This window comes from Etheostoma cragini, chromosome 22, assembly GCF_013103735.1.
Source record: "Etheostoma cragini isolate CJK2018 chromosome 22, CSU_Ecrag_1.0, whole genome shotgun sequence".
Classification (NCBI taxonomy): Eukaryota; Metazoa; Chordata; class Actinopteri; order Perciformes; family Percidae; genus Etheostoma; species Etheostoma cragini.
The window spans coordinates 17,222,677-17,241,824 of record NC_048428.1 but is presented as its reverse complement, the minus strand read 5'-3'; the positions used below and the strand labels follow the sequence as shown (position 1 = coordinate 17,241,824).

The window sequence follows — 19,148 nt, the reverse complement described above, 5'->3', positions numbered from 1 at the left end:
ACACACACACACACACACTATTTTTGAAATCGGCGGATTTATCAAATTAAAAAAAAAAAAATCTATTCGTATTGGTATCTGCCTTAAAAATACTTTATCGGTCAGGCTCTAGTATCTACAAGCTCCAGAGGCTTGTCTATTTTCAGAATATACAAGCAATGTTTATCACCTCCTCTATTGTATGTATGTTGTTTTTCAGATTAAAAATGTGTATAGAAATTGAGAGGACAGCTCCGATTTCTGACTCGTTTTTTAAACAAGAGATGCCATTTAGCAAAGCCACACTGTCCAAACACGGCTGCTCGCTTTGTGTGAAATGATATTTGACATGTCGGTGGGCTTTAAATTGGTTTAGTAAACATTACAAACGGCAGCATCCCTTTTGAGGAGCGCTTTTAAAATATGGTACAGCACAAAGGCTCAAACCAAATCCTTTTCATAGATTTCATACTGCTGTACAGGTCTGAATCAGAATCAGAATCAGCTTTATTGACCAGGTATGAAGACACATACGAGGAATTTTCCTTTTTGTTATTGTTATTGAATTGTTACTGTGCTTCAAGGGCCAAATGCTTTTAATCATAATGTGCAGTGAATTCTATGTTAGTGCTGTGAGAAGGCGGAAAAGTATAGTTAGTATGCATGTTAAAAAATAAATTATTATATTATTTTAGTGAGAACTCATAAAGAAAAAAAATAACTAATGTTAGAGAAATCTGCTTATGTTTTGTAATGTGTTTCTTGATTTTTTTTTTAAATATATATCGGCTGAAATATTGGCATAACAGATTTTTAAATAACCAAACATTGGTATCGGTCTTTCCTTCAAAATTCCTTCATCGGTCAGGCTCCAATGTTAATACGCAGATGCTAATTGAGATCAGAAGAAAGGCTATTTAGGACACATCTTAAACCTGCAACAGCTGATTTGTTGGTCAGCGGAAACAAGTGTTGAACACAAAATTGACATTTATGTTGATATGACAAACTTAACTTCTCCAAAAGTAACTTATTTACATATCAAGCAGTTACGGAGCAACGTTATTAGTTATTTGAGTCATCTGTGTCCACTTTGCGAATGTAAGCCTATTCACTCCCATTTTAGCTCCGTTTTTGGTAGACTCGCTTTGCCACACCTTCCTCCACAGCATTCCGGGATACGAGAAAAACTTGCTCTGGTTAATTAGCATTTCTATAAACCAACCACAATCGTCATGGGTGCCACTACAAATTAGCCCCGGGAAGGAACTTGTTTTGGTGGAACACGTGTACGTTCAAAAGAGAACTCAGATTGGACAGATAGTCCAGGTGGTTGTCTGGATTTACCCTGCAGAGATCTGAGGAGCAGTTAACCATATACCACAGTCCTCAGAAATCCACTGGAGTTTAAAATTCCAACACAGAGAAAGTGGAAGGTAAAAAAGTGAAATCCGGTGGAATTTTAGGAGGCAACGGAGCAATCCCACATGTGGAACATCGTGTCTATAGGCTACGTCAGCTGTTTGGTGCTGAGCAGGTATTGTAGAGTGTATCACAACAGCGATGAGACCCTAGATGTGCTCTAAAGCCAAAACTATTTGACTAGGTTGCAGAGTTGGCTGATCAGCCTAATTTTGTTCGAATTTGAACTTTCTGAATTGAAATTGTAAAGTATTCCATAATTACTCAGTTCTGAACACAGAGTGTGTATGAGAAATGTATAAATCCTCTATAAAAAACATTTGACACAGTATTGAACTCTTGCAACCAAAACTAGGAGTGAAAGCAGCTTTGGTGCTCAAGCTTGATTTGCTTTTATCGACCCAGACACAAACTCGGATACAAACCCCACCAAGCCCCCTGGCTTTGCCCTGCATGCATGACTTCTCATTCTCTAATCACAAACACAGAGGACAGACTGCACACCCCCTCCGACCCACGCCCTCCTACATCCCACCACGGCTGCCACTTCCGCAAGGGATGATCCGGACAGTGGCGGGCTGTATATGAAGTAAAGCATAGCTGAATGGACCCAGACTAGTTTATTTATATGTGTGTGTGTGTGTGTGTGTGTGTGTGTGTGTGTCAGACTCACATCAACCAGCCAGACATCATTCACTCTGGTGTCTTTAAATCTGTCAAAAAGAAAAAGAAAAAACAGTTAAGTAAATTTAACCATGTGCTAAATACTGCATGACTCACATAACAAGATGTGTGTGCTACATATTAAACATAAAGAAATATGGCCAAAGCAGACAGAAGAAGAATTACTGTTCAAGTTATGTGGATATGAGGGTAATTATCTTAAGGAAGTTGCAGAAAAAGCCTCCCTACAGTAATTACAAAAAGAGACTCACAAACACAAGAACACAAGAGACTAAAAACCTCTACACATTTCCCGCCACAGGCAGACAATTAAAAAGCGCTGTGCAACTGGAAACCTGACATGAAATCATGTTTTTTTCCTGCTTTACACAAACCTCTGTTTAATTACTAAAATGTGAGTTAGGAAAAAAGACAAACTTATATGTTTCACGTCTACTATTGAAGAAGTAAGCACTGAAGTGAACTGTGGTTTGTGCCCACATCAAGGCTGTTGGTGAAGCGTGATTCGGAAGTTCCATTGCATGAGCACGTTATAATGTCACAGCAGCAGGAAGGTGAAATGTTGAAGCAGGGGTGCATCACTGCATCACTTACGTGTCATCTAGATCTTCAACAAATGCAAGCGCGGCCGAAGACAGGATAGCCGCTATAACTGTAACATTAGCACAGGAATTAATTCGTACAAAATGGTATTTTAACGTTAACAAGAGCTTTACGAGTCTCTCTTCTCCAGCCCTCCAACCTAAAACCTCCTGACTGAAGCATCCCCAGGCTAAAGCTCGTCCTGCTAACATGAGCATCAATTTCCCTTCACAGTTTCGACAACTGGAGCTTTAAGGGTCATTTTATCAGATGCTGGGATGATAGGTATGGTGTAGCATTAAATGTATATGAATAATAAAATCGACGTACCGCCACAAATCAGGGAAGCTTTCACTTCTGCCATCGCTTCGAGTGGAAACAGCAAGCAGGAAATACAATGCTCAAATCGAGCCGGTCTGCGCATGCGCGGGGTTAAGCAGCCTGCCGACCGCTAGACACCAGCGGCTGAACATTTGCTTATAGAAATGAAAATGAAAGATAATATTGTTGTGTAAATCTAAAATTGAGTGTGAAAATGTCATTATACATTTTGAACATGATAAAAAGAACATTAAACCTATTGATTAAATGTTGTTCTTTTTTTAAGTGCAAAATAACAAAAGTTACTACAATTTAATTGGATTTTTATATGAATTACAACAATATTTAAGACTTCCAAACTTATAAATACCAAACAGTAGGTAATACAAGTGTCAAACTGTGCAGTTAACTCTTTAAAGAGCTGTAGGCTATGATTTGTTTCTAAAATAAGTTTTTATTATTAAAGTTTTTATCATAGTGGTATTTATCCCATTTGTATTTTTTCAATAATATTATGTTTGATTATTTATTTAAATGCAAATTCTTAATTTCTTGTCCCATAATTTGGGTACATATGCTATATTTTTTAAAAACAAATTGACAAAACGGCTCCTTATTATTGATTGTCAAGTCCCACAACAAAATTAAGTTATTTCCCAAATTTTGACTTTTTTAAACAGATCAGAGCAATTAGTTTGAACCAGGAGCTAAAAATAGCATCATACGATATTAATTTAGATTATATTTTACTTTTATATGCAATCAATCATATCTTTATCACATAATAAAACTGTATGTAACTGTATTAAATTATGACACAATGCTACTATAACTAAAGCAGAAATGTTGATACTCACCACAAGGTGGCGCGCTAAGATCATTAAAACTGGCAACTGGCCAAAAAACACTGACTATGTCCATTACTGACTGTAGATATTTAGTAAGACACAATTACAATTAAAGTCATGCATTCAAAATAATACTTAAACAAATTACTAGTTTATAATACTTATAAACAAATGTGCTATGTAGATATTAATATTAAGTATAAAGTTCTCCACATCTACCACCCACTGTTTATTGTGGAGCCTATCCTGTGGTCCTGTGGCCCATCAAGTGCAGTGCACACAACAGACAAAACATGGCAGCTTCATTATATACCAAGATACCCAAAACCCACCAATACAGTATAAACTGAAATAACAAACGTAATAAAACTAGATTTGAGACTAGGTAATGATGAAGGACCCAGTTTAGATGATTTGCTTAAGTGCTACAAATGTATCCATTTTCCAACTGGCATGCAGTGAACCCAAGCGCACTTAAATTGGTTTCTGTGTTTTACAACATGTTTCCTTGTGAACCGTGTGAAATGGCGTGCAACAGCTGTGAGATATGTTTTGGTTTTTCGTTTCTTGGCTGTGTCACAGGTGAGACCTAGTCAGCAGAGAATGTATGTAAACTCTTCTTCCATCCCCTTGTATGCCACGCCTAAATGTTAATTTTATTTTCTTTAGCCCTTTTGCTTTTGACTTGTGTATTTTTGAGTAATTCCCCCTTTATTTTTAATTTTAATTTTTTGTTTTGACCACAAGAAAGAATATACTGACATTTGTATTGTGTCTACGCATATATTTATATATATATATATATTCTCTTTCCCCTACAAGAGTTTATGTTGTTCTTGTTTTTTTTGTCAACAAAAAACTCTTCTTCTTCTTCTTCTTCTTCTTCTTCTTCTGCTTCTTCCGGGTTTTATGGCAGTTGGCATCCATTACTGCCTCTTACTGGTACTAACCATTAGCTATTATTATATCCCATTGCAACTTTTAATTGAACCGGTGTTTTTCAAAAATTGAAATCGTTTTTCCTCTCTTCTACGCTGACCCCACTCAAGCACATCTTTGACCCCGATTCCCACTTGTCCTCACTTTTGGTGTCTTTCAATCATGACCCTTCTTATACTTGCTGCGTGAAATCAGGACATGCTCCGCCGTTTCCTTCTCTTCACACTCACTGCGGTGCCCAGTTGGGTGTTTTGAACCCGGAGCTTCTGAGGCCCCTGGGTGTTTGGGCCCCCAGAGCAGGTGCCTGTTTTACCCTGTAGGTAATCCAGCCTGGCTCATTAAGCAGGCAGAATGGCCCCTGTTCATTCATTACATATTAATATCTAAATCAATACTTTATTATTGAAGCAAATGTAAGCAGCAATTGGATGTATCTGTCAACAAGGAAGGACTGCTATTTTTATTTTACATGTGTTTTGTATTATTTTTGTAAGATGACTATATGTTTTGTACAATTCATCTGTAATATAACTACAGTAGCTGTCAGATAAATGTGATAAGAGAAATGTAGAGAAGAAGAAGTACTGTATAGGCATAAAATGGAAATACCCAAGTGAAGTAAAGGTACCCCTAAAACTGTACTCAGATACTTTACGTGAGCAAATGTACTAGCCTCTGGACCACTAAATGTAAATCCATCATCAATTCCACACAAAAGATTACATTGACATTTCTTTTATTGTAAACATATGTTTTGGGAATAATAATAATTTGTATCTAATACTGTCTGACTAGCTTTAAAAACATATATGCCATGTAAACGTCCTTTCCATAATTAAGATTATCTTCATTCAACCCTTTTCACATATTTACACACAAAAAACTCACAACACTTGAGCATATGAAAAATAAAATTGCAAGGCATAAAATGGTTAGCAGCTTTTACATAGTGGCTGGAGTTTACAAAATAGTTCAAAAGTGAAAAATTAATGTAATATTATTTTCATATAATCGGTCACACTGTCCTATGTACCCTCACACCCTCTGGCTGGCACAATGGGCATATTGATATGTTAATTAAAAAATCAGATGAGTACCATTTTAGTCATAACATCTGAGAGACTGTGGCAGAATATTTATAACATTACTCAGGCTGCAAAGGGTCTAAAGACACAAAAACATTTGATATCTAAATATGAACTCATACATCCTTTATCAGAAAATCTGACCTTTGTATGAAAATGTAAATAACAAATCCATGTTTATTCTATTGAATCATAAGAATCATTCTGATTATGTACGCTGACTTTTTCAACTAAAACTTGTATGTCCAAAGAATATCTTCCAATTCAAGACGTCATTCTTGGAGAAGAGAGAAAAACCGAAAGAAGCATGAAATAGTTTTACACCGTGAGAAAGAGCTGTACTTTCTCATGGAGTGAATAGTGATCATGACTGTGTTGCTAAATAGACTCACGCGGAGGATCGTTCTGTTGAAGCCGTGCATGCCAAGTTTGTGAGGGTTGAATGCCTTTTGTATTTGGAGGGGCAGGAAAGTGGACACAAGCTGTTAGCCCACATTGTAAGGTCCTAATGACTTCTGCATTGACAAAACTGTCAAAACAATGAATATAGATGACTTCCTTACAGTCAACCCTACACAAACATACACTTTCTTTGCCTTTCACTTGCCTTCAAAACAAAAGTAATGCTTTGCTGAGTTTCTAAAAGGTGCAACGAGAAGTGAAAGTAACCGAGAAAACATACAAAAAACATGGATTTGAATCAAGTGTTTGATTATTTTACACTACTTTTTCAATAGAATGTTTTAGTATAGCAAGGTCATTTGTCTTCTTAACATAAAGAGAGGACTTGTTCCCCCATTGCAGGCCGAGCTACAGACTCCCACAGTCAGCTCTCTGACTGAACCCACACACGTCAGACACTGTATGACCTCTATTGACCCAAAAAACAAAGCTGTCTTTGCCCTATTTCATCATTCATCCCATGGCAACAACAGCAGTGAGAATATTCAGCTGTGCACATAATGGCAACACAGTCAATATACGCTCTGATATAGCAAATTATTTGTTTATAAACATTAAATAAGCAACATTATCAGCTTTATAACAAACATATTATACTGTACTTTATTATTCAGACAAAACTTCATAAAGAAAATTCCAACATCCAAAGAGGCAGCATTACGGTCGGACTCTGGTTAGTTGCAACAAAATACACTTAACATGTCTTTTATAGTCTTTAACTCCACAGTAATCCAAAAATCAAGTGAGTGATTAGCATAAAAGCATAATTATTCTTGCACCATTTACTATCAACTTTATGCTAAAAAACAAGAAGACTATGGACAAAATTTGCCCCTTGACTTCTATTCTTTTATCTTTATTTATAGTGAAACTTCTCGCGTTTGCAAAACCAACTGCATAACACAGCAACAAAACAGGAATTATCCAAATATTTCAAGCTGTTTTTTTACAAACACAAAGAAGTTTCTAAATGCTGGTGGAAAGTGCACCATAAACAAATATTATACACCTATCTTTGTGACAGCTTCCTGGATACAACAGAGTGGTAACACTGAGGATAACACATCAGGGAGCAGTATCAATGAGAAGACAATAGGCTTTGCAGATGCATCACATATCTCCTGGCAAATTGGGTTGATGCCATTATGGAGGATAAATACAACAGATAAAACAATTGAGATAGAAAAAGAAGGCATGCTGTTCGATTCAGCTACATTTCTAAGTAACAGTGAAAGGTCCAATACTGTAGGCTGCTGTGAGGCCCTCCCCCCTCTTGTTACACTCACACACCAAACTACAGACAAAAGTTTTACTACTTTTGAAGTGGTCGAGCTGCGTGTTTTGAAACCTCTTCAGCGGTTTGCATCTGTCTCATGACTCAAGCACCTCCATTGTTGCAGCCACAGGTTGTGTTACACGTGAAAGCCCTGCGTAGCCAGTATAAAGACAATCCTGTTTCTTCTTGACACAGTCAAGTAAGGCTCTGAATGAGGCACACTGGTGATGACGTCGCTCAAAGTGGCAAAAACAAAGTAATGGTGCAGCTGTTGCATTCTTCCAATATTTTGGTGCGCACTGTACATCTGCCCCACTCCAAGATGGGCGACATGCAACTCTAGAGTTTGCTAGGATGAGCAGCTGTATGCAACATTGCATAGCTATAGGTTCCACTTTAAGAGTACATATTCCTCAGTGACAGCATCCGATGTCCATCAACAGGCATCAGTTGATCATTCCAGGATGTCAGTTTCAAATGGGACCAGATGGTAGTAGGAAAGGTTGGTGACATACGCTTCTGTTTCCTCATCACACAGGTCTGCTTCCATTGGCAAAAACTCTGTTCCATCCTCATACCTGGAAACATAAATCAAAGACACATTACTCCAAGGATGAGATAGACCGGTTAATCGAAAGATAGGAACAGTGGATATCTCTATGAAACTTTCCCCAGTTATTTAACTTATCTTAAGTCAATCAGTCTTACAAATTTTCTTTAAGTCTAAATATGCAAATTATTTATGTTATAACAGAAAATATAAATCAGACTATAAGTGATATATGAACAAACACCTCAGTAAAAACCTTCAGAATACAGATAGTTATAAAACTAGAAAGTTTGATGTATAAAAATGGAGATTTCTGGCAGATGAGTATGACAGAAAAAAACTAATTTTGATAAAATTATCTTTAAAGATATGACACAAATACATAACGTTTAGTGAAAAAACACCTAAATGTGTATTTTGGATGTTTTCTTTCCACTAGTCTGAAAGAAGACATGTATGGAAGCTAAATAGCCAAAAATCTCAAACTGTACATGAAAAAAGATGGTTTTGCTTGTCTAAGCCTTGAAAAATAAGCCTTAATAAAAATATCAAGAGGAATGTGTTCCTCTTTTGCTTCCTACACACACCCAGGGAAGGAAGGGGTGCAAAGACACACTTCCTGTGGGGGCGGAGTGTTCTGGGTTTGGGTCACATTCAAAGACTTCCACAGTCACCAAAACACTTACTGTACACTCAAGACCAAAAACATGGAAGTCCTAATAATTGTAGAAAAGTAAGGTCATTTGTGTTAAACTGAAACCATCTTCCTGCTGGGTCTCCTCACTCACTATGGGTTTCTAATCAGGCTCATGGCGTGATTATTTGAAAATCTTAAATCTTTAAAACCAATCAAACAGAGTAATCTATGAAAAGACAAATGCTCAACAATAAAGCAAACTTTAGATGTGGAAAAATTAACCTTTACAATCAGAGATCAAACGTACAAATGAAATAAGATCTATCCCAAAGATAAAAATCTGAAATCTGACTTGTAATAAGGTACTATACCATATTGTTTACTTTATTTGTTCTTCTTTTTGACAGATTTAAAGACAGAGTGAATGGTACCTGGCTGGTTGAGTCTGACACACACACACACACACAAACACAATAACTATTTTTATTTATTTAGTTTATTCTCTTCATTTTTTTCCCTCATCATTTTTTTGTTCCGCTTTTGTTTTGGCTTTCTGCACTTATTTTTTAATTATGATTTTTCTTGTACATGTATCAATGAAGTGTAAAAAGATTTTTTTTTTAAATAAGACAAACGCAGATAAATAGAGTGGTCTTAATACTTACGTATCTTCCACAGAGTCGGTGGATGAGGGTCTCTCTTTTTCTTCCGGGAGAGTGTGATCAAATACAATGGTTTCTGTATTGGCCAGACAGAACCCATTTGACCGCATGATTTCTAAAAAAAGGTACGTAGTGCCAGTTAAGGCGACATGACGTTAGGGATGTCAACAGTGGCTCCATTTGTGTAACAAAACAATCCTAGATATATACCTGATATCTTGATTGGACTCTGAAAGCACGGCTGGATTCGGTGGACTTTGTCATTCCTCAGCACCTGGTCCAGCGGCGATCGCTCGAAGAAAGTCAACATCACCTCTGACCTGGAATACTGTGGAGCCGGGTCTTTAGTCATCTAGTCTATATGGTTGTAAGTTTCCAAAAAATCTACCTTTTACCCTCAAGTTTAAGTCATTGTGAAAATCTTCTAATGTACGGTGAACATGCTAATAAAGTACTAATATATTTGAAGTATAGTTGAGGTACCTACCTTGCACGGCATGTTGATGGCATTCTTCAGTAGTCTTTCCACCTCATTTAATTTCTCCTCAATGTCGTTTGCCTCTTTGATTTTTACCAGCCCTGAAACAAATAAAGGTGAACATCGGAAATCATCAGCTCAATCATCACAAGCGTGAGTGTAGACTTTTTTTTATAAACAGTAGTTCTTGGATCCACCTTTTGGAATCTAATGTAATTTAATAGAATAGTTTTGAATTTCATCCTATCTTTGTCACAACTGTTTCAACTGTACGTTTTAGTTTTTTCTGACTCCCCAATCCAATAGCATCAACAAATACAGCAAAATGCATAACTAAAAAAAAATATTCAAATATACGTATAAACAACTTTAAAGACCCTGATCTACAAACTGTCCCAAATTTTAAAATGTTTAGTACAACTATTTCTGAACCTGTGTGTTAGAAAAAGAGCAGCTGCTCTGACCTTTACTGCCACCAGAATGTTATCTTTTCAGGCCACAACAAGCCAGACAGGTCTGAATGTATCCTAGTCCTGAAAACAGGTTGCCACAAATGCATTGAAAAGGCAGTAGTCTATTTGATACAGTAACCTTTTCATTATCATCCACAATGTTCCCTGGTATTTACCCAAAGTAGGAGGATGGGAAAAAACAGACTTTATCTTTAGAACAAGAACACAATGTGATGCTGTGAACACTGTCAGTGTAATTGCAAACATTTGTACGATAGCAGTAATAATGGAGGAAAGTAATAACAGGTGTAGAGCGAAAAGATACACAATAACATCTTAACCCTGCATAACACTACAGAGGGAATGCAATTTAAGAAGCAGTGGGAGAGTAAAATCAGCACTATGAGCAACACAAGGCTGCCGCCCATCTGAGCGAGCAGTCAGCAACACGTATACTGCCATGCTGACAATGGGATGTGGTGAGGAGAATAATGATGAAGACTGCGGCCACAGCGATGAGTCTCTGTCTCATGTAAGTGCTACAGACAAAACACAGTCACACAGCGGTTACTGTTACATGGAAGTATTGAGTAATAGAGCCTACAGCAACACTGTGCACAATCACAGTCTCATCCATTTATAATGGCCAGCAGTGATGACATCATACCCAGGGGGGATGTGAAGAGTGAAACGGCAGTTAAATCACCACTAGGAACTAAGTGTACTCCCACCCAGCTTGAACCTCTTCCTGCCTTTGAGTCTCTTTAAGACCCTTTTGCCAGTTCTGTGACATATCTTACATGTTTAGTAGGGATTGACCAATGCTGGTTTTTCAAGGCCGATACAGATAAGTAGTTAATAAATCCGATAACCGATATCTGAATCCAATACTCATTTACAGTGAAAATCTTTAAGTCAAAATTAAGAGTTTGTAATGTTACAAACTCCAACACAACTTTTGTTATTAACATGATCGGCTGTCAGGCAAATAAAAACGCCAATCCAGATATTCTAAACTGCCAAAAAACGGCCCGATAAACGGTCTCTTGTACGGATTAATTTGGTTTTATCATATCCAAACAGCTGTGAGTATCGTTTTTAAACAGTTTAAGCAGCTTTTGAAAGTTTAGAGACTATATTTAATATCATAAACATCAAGAAAGCATACCTAATAAGCAGTGAGTGTGTCACAGTGTGGTCTATCAATGCTGGGAAAAACTCTAAGATGTGATGTTAAAAAAGTCAGATGGACAAACTGCATGTTGAACCTTGGGTGTTTTCATGTAGCTGTAATCAAAAAACAACCTCTGGTTAGCAGAAGAGACAAGTCCAGTCCAGAATAGTGGAATCCCTTATGTTAATTGTTGTTTGTTACAGTGGATGCCATTTTGTTAAACTGTGGTTTTTCTGAGAATTAACAGCAGTTAACCGGATACAAACCTGTGATAACTTCACCAGAGACTTTAAAGTACACCTAGTCCTGTTAGCGGTTATCCATGTGAACCCATTAGTAAAGTTCACGTCCTGGCATGTAGGGCGCTGAGGTTATGAAATGCACATTTATTATTTGGTGCAGGCACGCAGCGCACCCAGGGTGCACATGGAACAGGGTGGGATAAATAACATATGTTATCGGAGGGTGTGTAAGGATCTGGTAACAATAAACACAGGTCCTCTGATCACCTTAAAACGCTGTTTTCTACACCACAACATACTGACAGTTTGGTCATCGAGTGGAAGGTCCAGAGGAGCTTGTCCAGAGAGGAAATTCGTCCAATACTCAATATGTTGCAAATATGCTGCCATTAGCACATTATGTCTCTTTTAATAAACATTTGTGGATATAGTGAGAGTTCAGACGTCATGTTTTATGTAAGGATGTGACCTTATTTCAAATCAAAATTTTGACAATAGCCACATTTATAAATTATTCTGTAATGCATTCAAATTAAAACATTAAAATCAGGAATGAGGTCTTGCGTTTGAGGGGATTTTTCTTTTCTTTTTTACAGACTATGTGGAAAACTAAGGTATACAAGGCTTGCTTGATGTGCAAAAGAGAAATATGTGTGGTTATTTCTGCAACAACAGTGTTGGTTGCGCAAGATTTAAATGTGGTGGCAACCACAGCAGATCTGGTGTGGGACGCTACAATTTGACAATGCGCGCCTCTCTAATTAGAGACTAATGATTTAACAAATACCTGCTGCCATCAGAAGGGCATTCAAGATGTTAATCGGTTAAAGGCTTTTATATTCAATAAGCAAGCTGTTGTGGATAACAGATGCTAGTTCGAATTGTTCATTCATAAAGCATGACTTCCATAATCATAAAAAAACCTTATTCTGTGCAGTTGGACTTTGGTTTTAAGAATCTATAATAATAAAAAGGTAAAACCGTAAATAAAAAAGGGATGCGGGCTATTTTAGAGAGGTTCAACTAAAGTGTAAGAAAAGGCACAAACTCTTGAGCAGTGCAGACTTACGAGCACAAGGGCGGCACAAAATGCCGTCAACTTTGACGCGGCAATTGCAGTGCTCCACTGAATTGATGCTGACTCCCCTCCTACTGCAGCTCTTTTCCCACTGGGACTCAAGGAAAATCACCAAAATACACGACGGACAAGGAAAAAAACTGCATAGTGAGTTTTAGCTCCAAAAAGTATACAAAATATTCATTTGTGTATATTTCATCTCAGATTTGCTATGTTTATGACAATTACAGGGCTGTCTTCTCGAAAATATCTTCAAAAACACAGCTATGTTTTTTTCCTAACAGAGTCACTAAGTGTATTTCCTCCAATTTCCTGTGAACGAGTCTATTTCCTGCATGGGCTTGCAGGCTACAGTGTTCTTCTTTCTTAGATTATTTTATTTTAGATTAGTTTTTTTATTCAGCCCCCACTAAGTCTAATTTGTTCCATCTCCTATGGAAGATCAGCTGTTATCTACTTAGTACAAACTTGTTGCACTACAGTGATACCATATGAAATTTCAGTGTATGCGGCCGCCTCCTATTTCATTTAATTGCACACTAAAATGGCCCATCTGTTAGTTCTGTGACAGCATGCCATGTTGACAAGCCACTTCATCCATTAGTTGAAATAACACAGTATAAGTAGAAGCAACAGGAACTGGACTTTGTCCAAGTCATCGTCAAACACATTATCTAAACAGTCATCAAATGCTGTAAGTACCAGCTATTTCACAGCCATCTTCTACATGGATCTGATAAGCACATGTTAGCAGCCCAACGCTCTGTCATCTAACCACTAACTCTCCGCAGCCAACGTGTTATTTCTGGACGTCTGAGTCAACAAGCAGACGACATCAGACCTTAGTGAACGGTCATGTCCATGAAAAGGCCAGGCTACGTTACACTCGTTTAATATCCCGTGTGTAGAACTACCAGTATTTTATGTTGCAGTGTGTCCATGAACGCTACCTAGTGCCCTGTTTTTACCTAATGACGTTCTAACAATGAAAATGTGTTGCAACATCTTTAAATTTGAGTCATTTATCAAGTAAACATTGCCAAATATTTTCTAGTTTTTGCCTCTCAATGGTTAGTTGCAGCACTATAAAAATATGCTCTATGGTGTTTTTTGGTTCTAACGTCACTTTCCAGGCAGCTAACCCCAACCCTAAACTTAACCATTGCCGCTCTGCCTGGAAGGAGTCGTGGGGGGAAGAAACACCCACAAAAAACAATAACAACATCCCAACAACTGTCCTGAGTAATGGCATTAAAATAGCTGCAGGTTGTAGCTTCATTTTATAGACAGATATGAGACTGGTATCAATTTCCCCATTTAACTTTCAACAAGAGAGAACATGTTTATTTTCCAAAATGTCAATCCATACCTTTAATCCTGGCACTACAGTAACCTACTAAAGCCCACAGACACCTGTCAGCCATAAAGACAAGAATTCCCAGTGGCCATAGTATAACACCATTAAAGTTGTACATTATTTAAATGTAATGCATCTATTCTATAATTCTGTCAATGAGGAAGGAAAATGATAGTGTCCAGAATGTTAACACTACAAAAACACACATAAAAACAAACACCTTTAATAGATTTGTAGTGTAAAATTAGCCCCATTAGTCCAAGAATAAACTATGGAGTTTTTCTTATGAAAGTAGAATGGATAAGGTGTAAGAGGGAGGGATCTCGGACACAGCTTATGGAATCCGTCTCCCAAGGAATGTGAGCAATCCCTTCCCGTCTCTGTTCACTATGGGGTCATATGTAAGGTAAGTGTTAAGAGGCCTTCCCAGACCGGAGGGACTAAATATGGGAGGTCCACTCATCTCGCTTTCTCATCATGACATCAGTCTAAAAGCTCTGCACGCCTTCCTTGTTGCTTAGACGCAGCACAGAAACAGGAAAACATGAGCAGAGCCAGAAACTGGAGCAAAGTGGATTGAGAAAAGACAGAGCAATGTTTTTTTTTAACACAGGGGACTTTCAATCTGTGTGACAGTTAAGAGGGGATGCTAATGAAATATTGAACAGAGGTAGGAATTAATGAAAGGCCATTAGGGGAATGTTATTAACTCTGTGGCTTGCTATCCATCCATGTAATTGTCAAACCAGCTCAAGTCCCTAAAGTTAACACTGATGTGTACTTCAGTGCCGATATCACAGCTCCGTTTATCTTAAAGCTATAATCCAAAGAGTGACATACATTAAGAGAAGAAGTCAAAATTGAGTCATGTGATCCAAAAAGACTCTTCCCAAAATGAACTGCAAACTTCACTGGCTACAGCAGAGCAGAAAGCTGTCAACAAGCTTGTCAGCTATTTCAGCCCACGGACAGGAAGCAAACCTTTCCAGTTGCCACTAAAGGGATGTTTCCAAAACATTTGTATAGGCTCTGTGGGTAGAGACAAAAGGGAAGTGCCAAGAAACAAGAACAAGTTGGGAGCTCTGCCAAACCTGTTGGAAGTGCCAAAGCACCACAGTGTCAAAGATCCAAGCTCGGAGGGCCATATAGTTGGGCGACAAATGGCAAAATACTGCCCTCTACAAAGCCCCGTCTGAAACTTTGCTGTAGAAGACATCACGTCAACACTGACGGTGGTCCCATCCACCAACAATAACCATCATCTATTTTAGATTTTATTTGCTTATCTTGTTTATTCGATTGTTGTGATTTAACATTGTAATTTTTAACCTTTTGTCTATTGTATAAATATCTTCATTGTATTATAACTGTTTATTATTTTAGGATGTTTATTATTTTAGGATGCCTAATAACATCTGGCTAGGGGACTGCCGATGAAAATTAGCCTATGGCTAACTCGGGTACGCTTACATTTGCTTTGAATGTTGATCAGCGTACATTGTCCCCTTTTCAAATAATCAAATAACTGAAAATGAAATGAAATCACAGCATGGTTTCATAACCTCTTAACCCATAAATGATCACACAGGGGTCGTAAACGTCAAACACTAGGTGCACAGGCTGTGCACTAAAATGCAACAAACCCGTTCCAGACAATCACCGGCAAGATGGTTGGGGGAGGGGGTGGGGGGTTAGTGACAGTCAGTTAGGCATGATAGTTAAGGAAACATGGGAGGAGGGGCAAGCTTTCTCTGTTTTGTTTGGTATTTACTGGGAACGTCAAAAGGAAGGGACATCATGCAGGAACTCCTATTGGACCTTCAAAGAACAAATAAAAGGAATCAGGCATCTTAATCTAAAAAAACTAATTTGTTCTGTGAAAGATACGCTATGTGAAAAATGTCCCAAAACAAATTGTGCCACACAAATAAAAATGTAGTCTTCAAAAAGAAAAAAAATTCTTAATGACCAAATTTGGAGATACATGTGATATATGTAGTCTAGATATGTCTGAGTAAAGCTTAGTGCAGAATGATGTGTAACTGAATGTGATCCTGTGTTACATGACATTTCTCTAAAGATTGCACACTTTCTATTTATATTTTGATAATGCAAACCTCTGCACATCCCCTGGTCTATATCTATTGTACATCCTGCACATCTCTCATTTAAAAAACATTTGTTGTTTTTTCATACTTCTATTGTAATGATTCTATATAGATTGTTTATGTCCTCTTAATATGTTTATCGTATACACAAAATACCCGGGCAAATTCCTTACCTACTCGGCAATTAACCGGATTCTGATTTTAGACAGCACCAAAACTGTCACCTCACTGTGAACTCACAACTGGGATGATTCCTGGGCAACAGAAAGTAGCTGCTCAAACAGTCCATTCATCATAAAGAGACATGATGCATCAGATGCAAAGAGCAAATGTCTACATTACTGCTGGTACTTTTGGAATTCTCCAATTGGCCAATCCAACTTTCAGGCCACAAAGAAGAGACAGCACATCTATAGACCTCACAGCCTTCTAGCTCCTAAATATTGACCAGGATTAGAAACATGGCAGCCTGTTGGTCTTCCTGTCTCTAGGCTATGTGTTAGGTCTGCTAATGTGACTCCACATAGTAGATTTTGTTAAATATTTACCGGTCCAAACAAAAGCATGAGGCAGTTTAGTTCAGATAAGCTTTAACCCTCATTGATCATGTCGAGTGTGTTTTTACTGCTTTGACTTCGCCACGCTTAACATAAATAAACTCACCTTAGTAGTTAAGCCCTAGATTGAAGTGATGTCTAAAAGTTCAATCTATCCAAAGCTGAAGCTGCCTGGAAATAAATGCCCATGTTGTTCTCAATCACACATTTAGAAAATGTTTTATAGTCATGCTGCATTTCACACAGTTTGTTATGTAACAGGGTCTGACTTTAATCCTCCAAACAATTAATAAAAATGTTGTTTCTTCATGTTCCTGGTGTGGTAGAGCCAAAGATTCAAAACCTACCTTTCCAACAAGTCATAAAACTATATCTGCAGCCCAATGGGCTTATAATAATATAACATCTAGTAGATGTTTTCTAGTTCTTGCTTCTTAATAGTTAGAGCCGGGGCCCTGCCACCATCTGGGCCCATAACTCAGCTACGCCCCTGAAGTGTATCCCCCAAAAATGTAGGCTATATTTGGCTAACAATGATATCATTTCTGATACGTTCTTACTGTAGGCTATTTACTGCTCTACCATCACTTCCTGTCATAACTGTCATATTCCCTTCAGACCAACCTTCTATCAGTGGAGACTTGGAGAGCTCTCTTCTGTCCTCAGGAAAAGACTCTACCAGTCTTTTAATCAGCCGCCCCAGATCGGAATAACTCCGATGCAAGTATAAAATGTTCCTGTCAGACCACTCTGTCCGTATCTCGAAGAAGTCCTCTTCCTCTCCCCGCTGGCTGATGATGAGTCTCCGGATCCCGTTGACCCAGCAGTCCCGGACAAACATGTTGACCAGCGACGTGCCTTCAAACACAGCCGATGCCATTCCTCAGGCGTCAGTCCAGCATGCTGGGGCGGACCGGCGGCAGGCAGCAGGGTCACGGCTGGAGGAGTCGATGCTACTGAGATTAGAAAATTAAAGAAAAAGAAATCTGGAAAATAAGAGACAACTTGAGTAACTTTTCGGTTTGAGCTGTCTGACAGCAGCTGTGTGTTACGCAGGAGGATGACGATGTTACAGGCGTGAACTCAAACGTGGCATGATCTGTGGGGAATATAGACTTTAGAGTCAGAGATACCGCCCCCGCACAATTGATTTGTCAATCGATCCAACAACTGTTTATTTTGCTGTCATCCTCGGCAAAACGTCGAAGAGATCAAATCAACATCTCCAAAAATCTCTCAAAGTATAGAGTCTTGCTCCCTGCTTCAGTCTGCCGTTAGTTTCCTAAATCCAGAGCATGTCACTTCACAGTCTGGATAAGCTTTTCTTTCAGCACAGTTTCCTCCCCTCTCCTTCCTCCCTCCTTGACAACAGGATATCATTATGCAAAGAATCCAAAGGGCTGCAAAGACAAAACTGTCCAGCTCCTTGTTATTTTGCTCTTTTTCTTTGTTCAAACATCTTTTCTTACCCCTGGATTTGATGCCATTTGTCCAGTCTTTTCTCAAATCAGTAGCCTACCCTTAAACTGGAAATGAGATGTTTGGAAACAACCACAAAGTCCAACAACTCAAATATCTTGTACCAGCTATGGAGCATTACAGTTTCCTACGCCAGATCCCATTTCTGACCTCCCATAACTCATGTCTTAGAAATATACCATAAAACAGCACCGCAACCTATTTCCCCCCCTTTAGTCAGTGTGACCAAAAAAGAAGCAGATATTTTCTGCTTTGCTTGATTGAGCAGCACACTAATGCTAAAAGAGCTTCACAGGAAGTCGTGGACAGTCAAGTAATGACGATTCAGCTATAATTAACTATTCTCAAACAGTTCTGGTAAAAGCAATGTTTAATAATACAACACAGGAAGCATGTTAATTGCACAGAAAAGAGAGCTTGGAAACTCTCTTTACTGGACACACTAAAGCACCTAAACATTTGCAGAAAACTGACAATCGCACTGTTGAGATCAGAGAAAGCTGTTACGCTGTAATGTGCACATTCGATTTTATGCATTCATGCCCCAATCGCACCTTTGTGAGTGTTTCAGTCTCACCATTGCAAAACGTTAAGGTCTCAGAACAAGGCGATGCAGCCAGTCAGGGAAATAAAGTTTCAATTTGCCCCATTTTAAGCATCCAAAGAGGTCTCTCCTTCCCATGTGCCATGTTTCATATTCAGCTGCTTGGTTCTGTGTCGTAGCGAGGAGACATATTGGGAGGTAAAGCTGTCAAACGGTCTGCATTTAAAAAAAA

The 19,148-nt window shown here is 38.3% G+C and overlaps 2 protein-coding genes across 2 annotated transcripts in view; both read right to left on the bottom strand.

Annotated features, from left to right (window-relative positions):
- tmx3b (thioredoxin related transmembrane protein 3b) overlaps window positions 1–3,115 on the bottom strand; it is a 35,167-nt gene extending 32,052 nt beyond the window's left edge. The window contains exons 1-3 of the mRNA XM_034862029.1: window positions 2,998–3,115; window positions 2,680–2,737; window positions 2,075–2,114 (exon numbers count right to left, since the gene is read on the bottom strand). Of these exons, the coding sequence (XP_034717920.1) occupies window positions 2,075–2,114; window positions 2,680–2,737; window positions 2,998–3,091 (192 nt within the window). The 5' untranslated portion in view covers window positions 3,092–3,115. The remainder of the gene's footprint in view (window positions 1–2,074; window positions 2,115–2,679; window positions 2,738–2,997) is intronic.
- Window positions 3,116–5,638: 2,523 nt separating this feature from the next.
- pxdc1b (PX domain containing 1b) lies at window positions 5,639–18,229 on the bottom strand. The gene is made up of 5 exons (XM_034862167.1): window positions 17,518–18,229; window positions 9,935–10,026; window positions 9,658–9,775; window positions 9,451–9,562; window positions 5,639–8,176 (listed from the first exon to the last, which is right to left on the bottom strand). Exons 1-5 carry the CDS (start codon window positions 17,771–17,773, stop codon window positions 8,053–8,055), a joined length of 702 nt encoding a protein of 233 aa, XP_034718058.1. The 5' UTR covers window positions 17,774–18,229; the 3' UTR covers window positions 5,639–8,052.
- Between the last annotated feature and the right edge of the window lie 919 nt (window positions 18,230–19,148).